Source organism: Bombina bombina, chromosome 4 (assembly GCF_027579735.1).
Source record: "Bombina bombina isolate aBomBom1 chromosome 4, aBomBom1.pri, whole genome shotgun sequence".
Classification (NCBI taxonomy): domain Eukaryota; kingdom Metazoa; phylum Chordata; class Amphibia; order Anura; family Bombinatoridae; genus Bombina; species Bombina bombina.
Genome location: NC_069502.1, coordinates 418,066,019 through 418,080,000, shown reverse-complemented (window position 1 = coordinate 418,080,000; position 13,982 = coordinate 418,066,019). Strand labels below are relative to the sequence as shown.

At 35.9% G+C, this 13,982-nt stretch overlaps 1 protein-coding gene across 5 annotated transcripts in view; it reads right to left on the bottom strand.

Moving 5' to 3' along the window:
- Positions 1-13,982, bottom strand: part of FGF12 (fibroblast growth factor 12) — a 766,619-nt gene that overhangs the window by 237,554 nt on the left and 515,083 nt on the right. For all 5 annotated transcript variants that reach the window (XM_053710232.1, XM_053710233.1, XM_053710231.1 and 2 more), the window contains one exon: positions 1,957-2,060. In XM_053710232.1, coding sequence (XP_053566207.1) covers positions 1,957-2,060 — 104 coding nt within the window. The remainder of the gene's footprint in view (positions 1-1,956; positions 2,061-13,982) is intronic.

Sequence of the window (13,982 nt, the reverse complement as noted above, 5' to 3'; positions counted from 1 at the left end):
TTTGTGTCAAGAGAATATATATGTGGCTCTCTTGTAAATGTATTGATGCACATATATAGGCTCAACCTTATTTCAGACCCCTTTCACCACCGAAATGGAGGAGTAACAATATCCGGGTCTAGTAGTAGTGTAAGCGTACTGTGCTAATCAACTAAATAGCAGGTAGAATTGCTCCGTGATGACAAATTGCACTAAGTCTGGCACAACCCAGACTGTAAGACATAGTTAATTACAGCGGCTTAAGTGCAAGCAACATAAAGAAACCAGTGTCTGGCAAATTAAAATAACATGAGCATCTACACGCTCTCAGCTCTCCCCTGATGCGTTTCGCCCCTCCGGGCTTTATCAAAGGCCTGCTGCTCCATAACCCTGGCCGTCTGCTCTGATGAGGACAGGAATCGCCGCAATTCAACCCGATCAAATACGATCGGGTTGACTGACACCTCCCTGCTGGCGGCCGATTGGCCGCGAGTCAGCAGGGGGCGGCGTTGCACCAGCAGCTCTTGTGAGCTGCTGGTGCAATGCTGAATACGGAGAGCGTATTTCTCTCCGCATTCAGCGAGGTCTTGCGGACCTGATCTGCACTTTCGGATAAGGTCCGCAAGACCTTTCATAATTCAGCCTCATAGTGTAATCTTTCATTATATTAAAAAGGTTACAGTAACTTTTGCTTTGTTAATAACTTCATTAGGTTGAACCTCTGTGTTATGCATTATTTCTATTCCCCCTCTCTCTATTTGTAACAGATATGGCACCTACATATATTTTTCATCCATATAGCTGACAGCGAATATAATAAAGAATATCCTCTCCTTTTCTGCCACTATATTATTTTTGTCCCTATGATCCAATGTGTATGCATCTGAGCTTCTGTATATACTGTAAGTAATTTTGTAACACCGGTACACGCATAAGCAAAGCTTGCTTTTCTGCTGCTGGGAATTCCAAATGTGGTACTGAAAACAAAATAGCTAGTCCCACATCTCTAGGGCACATTGCTTTGATATCATTGGCTCTGATCATAGCGCTTAGCATATTTCTCTTCTTACAATTAAGCTTTAATTGTTAATATATCTTAGGGAATTATAAAAACATTTAACTTTATATATATTTTTTTAGAAAATTATCTTCAAAGTGAGCACTCATTCTTGGCATACAGAGAGTGCACAACTAAGTCAACATAACCTTTAGCTGCACAACACATATATCCGCCATTATATTAAAACCCTTTTTTTTTTTTCTTTTATGATGATTCGGATAGAGCATGAAATTTTAAGCAACTTTTGAATTTACTCCTTTTATTTTTCTTCGTTCTCTTGGTATCGTTATTTGAATAGCCGGAATGTAAGCTTAGCAGCAGGCCCATTTTTGGTTTAGCACCTGGGTAGCACTTGCTGATTGGTGTCTAAACGTAGCCACCAATAAGCAAGCGGTACCCAGCTGTTGAACCTAAAATGTGCCAGCTCCTAAGCTTTCATTCCTGCTTTTCAAATAAATATACCAAGAGAACAAAGACAAATTGATAATAGGAGTAAATAAGAAACTTGCTCAAAATTGCATGTTCTATCCAAATCGTGAAAGAAAATTTTTTGGATTAGTATCCCTTTAAAGATTGGTTAACAAAGTATCATTTCAAGAACTAGAAATCACAGAGTACCTGTATATAAACACATTTCAACCTTTCCTATTTATCTAGGCCTTATATTTGTACATATTAAGCTATATATTAAGGGTCATATATATTTCTGTCCGAATGCAACAATGTAAACATTTATCTTCTTACACTGTGAAATGTTGTACAGAATTCCCAACTGCTGAAAATGTCCTTTTTTTATACTTCACCTTGTCTCCTGCAGAATATGTTCATCCGTTATGTTAAATGACATTTTTTATAGAATATCGAGCTACATTCTGGAGTAATTTTATGTTTATTTTAGAAACAGGGCCAAAACTTACTGAATTGTAGAGAAAACCTTCACCATTCATTGCCACGTAGTGTCCTGCCTTCACTCCTTGTATTGCCACCACACGTAGACCCACTGGGATTAGATTGAAAAGTGCTGAGGTAGAAGAAATACAGAATGTTACTGCTAGATTAATTAAGAGTGTACTAAATATAACAATTGTAAACATTTTCCTATTCTTTCATATTTTAGATCTCTTATTTTATTGGATTTTTTTCTCCTTTTAAATTTTGGAGCAACCAAGATATCTGGGAATGTTTTGAAAGAAAGCATATTTATATATTACTTAAGTGGCAAATTCACTTCCTCTATAGACAAACAGTAGAATGGAAAACACTGAAAATATTTTTGTAGATTCTTTAGCACTTGGCAAGAAAGATCCAATACCAAAATAAATCATAAGCCTGGTACAGTTTTCCCTAAATTATTTAAAAATGCCTTTTATACTTTTTGACATGTACATGGTAACTAGTACATACAGATATTTAAAATCTGAACTGAAATTTATTGATAATAGAATTGGCTTGAACTAGTGCTGTACAAACAGTCCTAGATAACTATGAATAGTGTCACAATTTATGAAGCTGGGGACCTTTAACTGGCGTTTGTTACTATTTTAGAATTCAGTATTTCTTTGACAATTAGAAAATGTAGAGTTAAGTTGTACTAACAATTATGTTCATTCACACGATTTAACATTTTTTAAAATTCAATGATTTTTTTTTTTATAAACAAGTGTTACATTTTGTCTTACAATAAAAATGTTATGTTGAGGTCTATGTTAAGCCATGGCCTTGTGTCAAGACCAATCTGCTTGGGGTCTTTCGACCCCTGTGACAGTTCTCTAGTGTTGTGTAAACTACCAATTACATTAAAAGCTGAGAATTTGGTAATTGTCTGTTATTTATCAAATGTTTCAATTGTATATGTATCCTTTATTCAGTAATAATTTATCATATCATCTCATTTTCCTGATATGGGTTGATAACAGTCTTGCACTAGTTTTCAGCAGATAATGATTTTTGAACTTCAGCTGGTGTTGTCAGTAAGTTCTTCCCTTGATCACAATCTCAAAAATCTTCTGCTATTAATACCCCTGAAGGCTGAACTCATGCAATTAATATGTTCCAAAACTACAGAAATATGTGTAAATGTTCTGTTATCGATTTTGCCAATTCCAATTAGTGAAAATGTGCTTTTTATACATTTTAACTTTAATTGGTCGAGCAGAAAGCATTTGCATTTGTTTAGTGATGTTGTTATCCAATATAGCAGGGGGGTAATTTCAGTGTTTTTAACCCATGTTTAAAACTTTTGGGGAAACTCAGACATAAGTCAGAAAGTGTTGCCCTTTTAGCTGTTAAATTTGATAAGTGAAAGACATTGAAATCAAACATGGCTTATCGGCAGACATTAATATGGTGATGATTATCAAATGACAGATTGACACAACTCCTATCATTTAATAAATCCTTATATTATTATCTAAGTGAATACTTATCTGTAAATTTCCCCTTATTATTACCCAAAATAAGTTTTTGTTCAATTACAACTAAAATTGTTAAGAGCTGTCTACTTTTAATAATATTTAAATATTTGTGCAAATTTATTGTTGCATTAAAAGGGACACATACTGTAAATCAAAGCAATAATTATTCAGAGAATATGCAGATATATTTTATATTAATTGTTTAGAAGCAAGTTATCGTATGACCTATGATGAAATTGTTAGTGGCTATTACAGTAACCATCTCACGATGTTTAATATCACTTTTAATAATCTGCACAATAAAAAAATCAAGAGTTGAATAATTTTACTTTTAACTTCTGCATAAAATAGAAATAGAATGAACACTAATTTAAAATTGACTAACACACCAAATCTAGATACATAATTCTGTTATAAAGTATAGGAGTCATGTAACATTTAGCCATAGCAGTATAATAAAACTGCCTTTCTATGCAAGAGCATTTACTGTAAACTAAGTTAATTTACTATTACAAAAGTGCTAATTATTATACAGTGATATAAAACCTATGCACACCACTCTGTTAGATTGTAGCCCATAACAGTTATGTGTAATATGTACATGACTGATTCTTGCCTGCAAAGGATTGCTAGAATCTGATGAATATGCAATGATCTAATTTAAAGTAATTTGCATAATGACTTTACCACCAGGATAATTCATTTGTAAGTAATGACTGTACAAGGTCAATTGCTATTTAGTGCATTAAAAGAATATATAACACTAGCATGTTTACCTACTTGTAGCAAGGCAATACATATAATGATGCAAAGTGTAACTTTCCCAACATGCAAAGCCACAATCTGTTTGTAAATTACTGTCCTCAGGCAAGTTCTAAGATTGAAGGTCCCAATACATATTGGTTTCCTGTTTTGTGATGTAAAATGCAGCATCTAAAACCTGAAACTGCTTTTGCAATCATGTTCATCTATTTTATCTTAATATTTAGTTTACCTTTTATATCACAAGCACAGTTCCAGCATCTCTTATTTATTACATGCTCTTGGTTAACCATGCAATTAATAATCCAAGAGGCAATTATATTCCCGGTGCTAATGCTTCTACTTAAATCTCATTAAAGAAACGCATAATAAAATGTTTAATAATATCCACACTTTTTCTACATAGGTTAACTGAGTCTAAATGATTTGGTCTGATCTGAAGAGCTCTGTGGACTTTTATGTTTTACAGCTGCATCTCTTCAGCTTAGAAACAGAGGTAAATGTCGCTCATTTCCACTCCATCATCTTCTAATGCCCGTTTGTTTAATTAGTCACCCGCTTATAATAAAAAGGAAGGTCATAATGAGACGATAACAGTCTTTGCAGAGAGGAGTGTCTTAGATTCACAGCTTTACAATGATATGTAGGATGTTAATTCATTTTCTGGTGGGGGTAATTTAGACAGAGCTAGTTATTTATCGAAGGCATCTAGTATTTATGCTTACTGTAACTTTTCTTAGGAATTTAGAAAGTTTTCACCTTGCAATATTTATGTTATTCAGTTAAAGAGATATTCTACTGCAAAAATGGCCTTGGTTAGTGGAGCGCAAAAATATTAGCACTGTTGTGCGTTAACTTTGCTCAAATTCAATCTATTGCACATTTATTATTGAGCTCATATTACAAGTCCACTTGAATCATAGTCTAGGGTACGCTACTATCTGCATGTTGGATAGCACGGGTGCTACAAAGGTGCGCAGTAAAATTCATGTTGAATATTGCTTGAGTGCTAAGCAGAGAGTGATCTAAGTCGAGGGTGTGCAAGCAGTACAGTTCTTCATGTAGTTCTGTACTATATACAATGGTTTGCATCAGGTTTTGAAAAGTGCTACATTTTACAGAGGTATTTTGGATGGTACTTGATTACAAAAAAACTCACCACTTGTAATACAAGCACAATTAGTGCACTAATAGTGCTTCCTGTGTAATATCTATTAAATGTATAGGGCAGGCTAAAAACATTTTGGACGTGTTAATGTGCTTTGGTTAAAATATTTAGCAACCCGGCAGAGGGATCGCTTTGGGGCAAACTGAAGAAGTATTAAAGCAATTTTATACACTATTTTTTTCTTTGCATAACTGTTTTGTAGATGATCTATTTATATAGCCCATAAAGTTGTTGATTTTTAAAAAATGTATAGTTTTGCTTATTTTTAAATAACATTGCTCTGATTTTCAGACTCCAAACCAAGCCCCAAAGTTTTAGGAGAATACCATCAGATACCTACTCCAGCTTGCTCCTGTTTGTGTAAAGGGTCTTTTCATATACAAAAGAAGGGGAAGGGGGGTGTCTTATTTCCTACTTGCAGTGGGCTTTCCAGCTGCATTTTCTACCAAGCTAAAAACGAGAGCTTCTAAGTACGTTTTTAAACAGGTTTATACTGAATTTTTATATCAGTATCTGTGCATCTTTTTCTTTATAGAAGTGTCTATTACAGCAGTTATCTGAAAATTGGTGTATACTGTCCCTTTAAGGGTTGAAACTGGACTATTTCAGGACTAAAGAGATTAACTAAACCTGCTAGATATTTCTATATATGTCATATTAGCCACAAAACAAGCTATTCACAGCATGGTGTGGGAATCTTGGGATTTGTGGTTAGAACATGGAGGCTGTCTGTATCCAGACAGATGACTTGGGGGGCCTTACGGATGTAATGGACTAATTTACTTTTAACAAAGACGTAGGGTACAGGGTGACAGGAACAAAAATGGTGAAATGAAAAAGAGGGAAGCAGAGGTGGAGACAGGGCAGAGGTTCAACGGCATATCTAAGGGGGATGAAGATGTGTTGCACCCCTCTTTTTATTTCCCATCAATCTATGGTTTTAGAGAGGGGAGCTTCAGGGACATTACAGGAGTTGGAAAATCATGTATATCCTAGCTTATAGTTTTTATTATTCTCCTATAATATAATCATTTCATACAGTGGGGCCCATTTATCAAGCTCTGAATGGAGCTTGTGGGCCCATGTTCTTTGCGAGTCTTCAGACTCGCCAGAAAAAGCAGTTATGAAGCAGCGGTCTAAAGACCACTGCTCCATAACCCTGTCTGCCTGCTCTGAGCAGGCGGACAGGAATCGCCGGAATTCAACCCGATCGAGTACGATCAGGTTGATTGACACCTCCCTGCCGGCGGCCCATTTTCCGCGAGTCTGCAGGGTGCGGCGTTGCACCAGCAGCTCTTGTGAGCTGCTGGTGCAATGCTGAATACGGAGAGCGTATTGCTCTCCGCATTCAGCAAGGTCTTGCAGACCTGATCTGCACTGTCGGATCAGGTCCGCAAGACCTTTGATAAATAGGCCCCATTGTGTTTATCTGAGGTTGTCATAGAATTCCTTTCTCGTAGTAGATTTACATTCTATGCTCGAGCTTAAAAAATAACAAAACAATAATGTATGTTTCTTTGTAAGGTGGATTTTTAAACTGTGGATATTGGTGAATTGACTGGGAGTTGTGCATAACATTCCTCGAGATACACAAAATAGCATTACTAAAGGTTATATAGCTGAGGGAGTAGACATTTCTTTGACTTTAGAGATGCACCTTATAAGGTATGGATTTTGTTTAGTAATGCTGATGTCCTGAGGGGAATGAGATGAAATTTGAGGTAAACTTTAATTTTCAGTTGTCACACATACTGTAATGTGTTTGTCCTGCTAAATTACTTTAACAGGGCATTATAAATAATGTTTACGTACGTAATAATGATTCTGTTTATTATTATCTACACTGTAATGTGTTTTAGAAAGAAATGTTAAAAGTGAACTGTCTCCTGTTAACAATGTTGCTTTTTGCTACTTACGATTTCAATAAATATATACAATTTCAATATATAAGTTGTGCAAAAGATAATTCAACATGCACTATTGTTTTTGTTGCACTTGTAATCTAGCCCTATGGGGCCCAATTTATCAAAGTGCGAACGGACATGATCCGCTGTAGCGATCATGTCCGCCGCACATCGATAAATGCCGACAGCATATGCTGTCAGCATTTATCATTGCACAAGCATTTCACTAGAAATGCTTGTGCAATGCCGCCCCCTGTACGTCCGCGGCCAATAAGACCGCTGCTTCTTAACTCCAGTTTCAGGCGAGCCTGAAAGGTTGGCGTGGAAACAGCTACATTTGGCACAATATGGGGCTTGTTAAATTGGCCCCTATGTGTTTAACCTCTGCAAAGAGGTAAAAACACAAATGTAAAGTACTACTTGGGAGCTGCAAGCAATGCAGTTCCTACAAAGAAAAGTGATGCCCCTGCTTCTTGGGAGCTCTAACAGTTTACTTACGTGTTTAACATAAGGACACACCGAACGTTCAGGCAATTGGTCACATAGGCTATAAGTCACTACCAAATCACAAAGCACAGCATAATAGGGGACGACGACAAATCACTTCCCCTCATCATTCGCCCAATATCATGACAGTAAAGTGAATATATTATACAAACTGTGTATACAGTGCACAAAAATAAGACTATATATTTTTCATTATTTTATGATTATATCCTTATTTTTGTGACTAGAATATATACCAGCAGTTTTTTCTTTTATCTTTCACTTGTTTAATTTTAGTGTTTTGTAGAACTACTATATTATTTTAAACAATTTCTTTAACTAGACCTTGATACGAGTGCCATCATTTAAAGTGGCAATATGAGGAGGATAAATGGGCCTGGGTGATATCACACAAAATTGTGCCCACAGTCATTTATACTATTCATGCAAATATGGATTCAAGTGCCAAACGTTCCTAAATCAGGGCAGGACTGGGAATAAAAAGCAGCCATGGAAAAATGAATTAGGTTTGTGGAATGCACGTGCCCCATTTTTTTCAAGGGGATTACTGGGATACTACTCCCTGCAATATTTTTTATTTCAGACTTAAATGATATTAGTTTGTAATAAAACAAATGCTAGATTGTTATACAGGCACCCTGCACAGTCCCTACACTCCCTTTGACAGTGAAAAAATGATTATCTGCCGTCTGATCTGTAGAAGACACTCTAAACAGTGTCACACTGTCTCACAGTGAGACTTGACTAGACACCATTCAAAGGAGAGCTACTAAATGTTACATAATCTGGGAAATAAAACTTAAAGGGAAATACTTTATGACCTTAACATGTATAGCTCAGAGGAGAAAAGATACAATCACACCTCCTCACCAGCACCCCCAACCCCTTAAATTGTAGCTAGCCAGTCCCAGTTTCTGCAGCATACTGGGAAATCGCCTGGTGTCCTGGAAAGCCAACCCATTCTTAAATAAAGAGCAAATGCAATCAAATGAGAGACATAAAACCTTGTGTGCCTTTAAAAATACTCATGTTTTCTGAAGTGCCTCCAAGAAAGAAAATATTAAACAAATGATCTATATCACAAAACAAGGGGTATTGGTGCATATCTATTTTTACAAAAACAAAAAACATTTTAAATACTTAAAAAATCTACTATGCTTTTCTATTTAATGTGGGATCTTACTCATACTATCTGCTTAGCCAGTCTTTAAAATTGAATGAGACTCCCTAGTTTTATATACAACTCCAATACACAGTCATGAGCACATCTGAGCGTGGGTGCAGTGCTTTAACCAATGGAAAATGGTTAAACACATATCCACAAAGTCTCATTGATAGCACTCCAAAACTATCACCTTGATTATGAGTTTTGCGTTAGGAGGGGTGCGGTGCTAACGAGCAGTTTTCCCTCACCGCTCACCTACTGACAGCGCTGGTATTACGGGTTTTCTACAAACCTGGCTTTTGCCGCAAAAAAGTGAGCGGAGAGCAAAATTTATCTCCACATCTCACCTCAATATCAGCGCTGCTTACGTTAGCGGTGAGCTGGAAAAACGTGCTCGTGCATGATTTCCCCATAGGAATCAATGGGGCAGAGCCGGCTGAAAAAAAACCTAACACCTGCAAAAAAGCAGCCCTATTGATTCCTATGGGGAAATAATTTTATGTCTACACCTAACACCCTAACATGAACCCCGAGTCTAAACACCCCTAATCTTACACTTATTAACCACTAATCTGCCGCCCCGACATCGCCGCAACATAACTACAATTATTAACCCCTAACCTGCCACCCCCAACGTCGCCACCACTATATTAAAGTTATTAACCCCTAAAACTAAGTCTAACCCTAACCCTAACACCCCCCTAATTTAAATATAATTTAAATAAATCTAAATAAAATTAATATAATTCACTAAATTATTCCTATTTAAAACTAAATACTTACCTATAAAATAAACCCTAAGATAGCTACAATATAACTAATAGTTACATTGTATCTTGCTTAGGGTTTATTTTTATTTTACAGGCAACTTTGTATTTATTTTAACTAGGTACAATAGTTATTAAATAGTTATTAACTATTTAATAACTACCTAGTTAAAGACCAATTTACCTGTAAAATAAATCCTAACCTAAGTTACAATTACACCTAACACTACACTATAATTAAATTAATTACCTAAATTAACTACAATTAAATACAATTTTAAAAATTATCTAAAATACGGAAAAAAAAACCCCACTAAATTACAGAAAATAATAAAATAATTAAAAAATTTTAAAACTAATTACACCTAATCTAATCCCCCTAATAAAAGAAAAAGCCCCCCAAAATAATAAAAAGCCCTACCATATACTAAATTACAAATAGCCCTTAAAAGGGCCTTTTGTGTGGCATTGCCCCAAAGTAATCAGCTCTATTACCTGTAAAAAAAAGTACAATACCCCCCCAACATTAAAACCCACCACCCACACACCCAACCCTACACTAAAACCCACCCAATACCCCCTTAATAAAACCTAACACTAACCCTTTGGAGATCACCCTACCTTGAGAAGTCTGCACCCAGCCAGGCCAAAGTCATCAACGAAGCCGGGCGAAGTGGTCGTCCAGACGGGCAGAAGTCTTCATCGAAGCCGGGATGAAGAGGTCCTCCAGACAGGCAGAATTCTTCATCCAGGCGGCATCTTCTATCTTCATCCATCCGGCACGGAGCGGCTCCATCTTCAAGACATCCGACGTGAAGCATCCTCTTCCAACGAAGTCCAACTGAAGGTTCCTTTAAATGACGTCATCCAAGATGGCGTCCCTTGAATTCCGATTGGCTGATAGAATTCTATCAGCCAATCAGAATTAAGGTAAAAAAAATCCTATTGGCTGATGCAATAAGCCAATAGGATTGAGCTCAAATTCTATTGGCTGATCCAATCAGCCACTAGAATGCCAGCTCAATCCTATTGGCTGATTGCATCAGCCAATAGGATTTTTTCTACCTTAATTCCGATTGGCTGATAGAATTCTATCAGCCAATCGGAATTCAAGGGACGCCATCTTGGATGACGTCATTTAAAAGGAACCTTCATTCTTCAGTTGGACTTCGTTTGAAGAGGATGCTCCACGCTGGATGGATGAAGATAGAAGATGCCGTCTGGATGAAGACTTCTGCCCGTCTGGAGGGCCTCTTCTTCCCGGCTTCGTTAATGACTTCGGCCCGGCTGGGTGAAGATGTCTCAAGGTAGGGTGATCTTCAAGGGGTTAGTGTTAGGTTTTATTAAGGGGGGATTGGGTGGGTTTTAGAGTAGTGTTGGGTGTGTGGGTGGTGGGTTTTAATGTTGGGGGGTATTGTACTTTATTTTTACAGGTAATAGGAGCTGATTACTTTCGGGCAATGCCCCGCAAAAGGCCCTTTTAAGGGCTATTTGTAATTTAGTGTAGGGAAGGGCTTTTTATTATTTTGGGGGGCTTTTTTATTTTATTAGGGGGATTAGATTAGGTGTAATTAGTTTAAAATTCTTGTAATTATTTTATTATTTTCTGTAATTTAGTGGGGGGGGTTCGTACTTTAGATAATTTTTTATAATTGTAATTAATTGTATTTAGTTTAGGTAATTAATTTAATTATAGTTTAGTGTTAGGTGTAATTGTAACTTAGGTTAGGATTTATTTTACAGGTAAATTTGTCTTTATTTTAACTAGGTAGCTATTAAATAGTTAATAACTATTTAATAACTATTGTACCTAGTTAAAATAAATGCAAACTTGCCTGTAAAATAAAAATAAATCCTAAGCTAAATACAATGTAATTATTAGTATTAGTTTTAGTATTATTATTATATTGTAGCTATCTTAGGGTTTATTTTATAGGTAAGTATTTAGTTTTAAATAGGAATAATTTAGTGAATTGTAGTAATTTTATTTAGATTTATTTAAATTATATTTAAGTTAGGGGGGGTTAGGGTTAGGGTTAGACTTAGATAATGACAGTGTAATAGAGTTGCATATCAAGCCAAGGAGTTTTATTCTATTTTAAAGATAGAAGCTGGAATGATCCAGCTCATAAAGACAAAGTATTACTGTGTTAGGACCAGTCAACATTGGGACACCCTTTAAGTTGTTGACTGGCTAAGTACAATACGGCCATATTGTGTGACTAAGGTCCCAATTTTAATACAAAGACATAGGTGATTTTTGCTGTATTCAAAAAAAATGTTTTATTTGCAAGTGGATGTGCGCCAATACCTCCTGTTTTGTGTAACTATTTGGTCTCAGTGATAGCACTCCCAAAGGTGTATTTAAACCTTTTTTTTTTTTTTTTTTTTTTTTTTTTTTAAGGTGTGCTAAACCAAGAAAGAAAAAGAGCTATTTCAGAAGCAAGAGAAAACAAAACAAGACTTCTATAAACTACATAGGCAGGAGCCACACTAAAAGAAGTCAGATCCACTAAGGGTTAGAAAGATGCCCCCCACATATGTACTAACAAAAATAAAATATTGTGAATGATATAAAGCAGCTACTTCATGGTAAACGTATTAAGCTGAATTTGCAGCTTTTTGGGCTATGTGGAGCAGGTTCGCTTCTTTTTTCCTTTCAGAAGAGGCGAGATCAATCACCCCAACACTTGCTCGTTTGGATTGATTGACATTCCCTGCTCCAGCACAATTGGTTGTGCCGGAGCAGGGGGCGGCATTAATTTACCTGTGTGATGAAACATTGCAAGTGGCGATTGAAGGTGGACAGGTTCCCTACCTGTGAACCTGTCCATCTGCAGAAATGGTAAATTTACCCCTTGGTATTGCTGCTCGAGTGATACATCCTCCACAGTCAAATACTCAGCTAAATATTCAATGCAGTTCAATGCACTACTGAACTGTAAGTGGATTTTAATTGTTTCTTAACAAAAGGATGATTTTTACATAGAATATCATTGATTCCTCATTTATGTGAATATGTAGCCGTGTTTTGACTGTGCAGGATATATCACTTGAGCAGCAATACCAAGTAGCTATTTTATTTTTGTTAGTACATATGCAGCTTATAGGCAAACACATGTAAGTGGTAAACTATGTTCTTAAAAAGATCATTTTCATTTTTTACTATATATTTAAAGGGACACTGAACCCACATTTTTTATTTTGTGATTCAGATAGAGCATGCAATTTTAAACAATTTTCTAATTTACTACTATTATCAATTTTTCTTCATTCTCTTGCTATCTCTATTTGAAAAAGAAAGTCCAGAACCTTGAGCAGCACTTGTTTATTGGTGGATGAATTTATCCACCAATCAGCAAGAACAACCCAGGTTGTTCGCCAAAATGGGCCGGCATCTAAACTCACATTCTTGCTTTTCTAATAAAGATACCAAGAGAATGAAGATCATTTGCTAATAGGAGTAATTTAGAAAGTTGCTTAAAATTGCATGCTCTATCTGAATCACAAAAGAAAAAAAATTTGGGTTGTGTCCCTTTAAGTGCTTCAAACAGGTTAAATATTAAGCCCCATTTTAGCTCCAGATAACAATACATCCAGTGACTTGCGCATAAGTATGTTTGACCGTTTCTCATTTGCTCACTAGCTATATCCTGCACAGAAAGCACTATTGTGACTATGTACTTAACCCTTTGCAGAGGTTAAAACATAGTAAAATAAATATGACAAAATAAAGCTTTTCATTTTTATACTACAAGGGGTTAAAGTTTGCAGGTACAAAACCATTTATCCAAACTACTTTGCACTGGAAAAGAATTGGATTTAAGAATAATAGTATTTTTGCATGTGTAAAATGGGACATCTAGATGAGGGAATTGGACCAAGCGTATACAACATCTTATTTAAAGGGATATAAAACCCAATTTTTTTCTATTTCACAATTCAGATAGAGCTTGCAATTTTAAGCAACTTTCTAATTTACTCCTAATATTTTTTTTCTTCATTCTCTTGATTTCTTTATTTGAAAAAGCAGAAATGTAAGCTTAGGAGCCAGGCCATTTTTGGTTCAGAACTTGAGTAGCACTTGCTGATTGGTGGTTAAATGGAGTAAATGAAAAAGTTGCTTAAAATTGCATGCTCTATCTGAATCATGAAAGAAAAGAAATTGGGTTTCATATCCCTTTAAGTGACAGTAAACTTCCCCCTTTGCCTAAACATACAGCACTTTTGTTGTCACTAGAGCACAGATTGGAGAA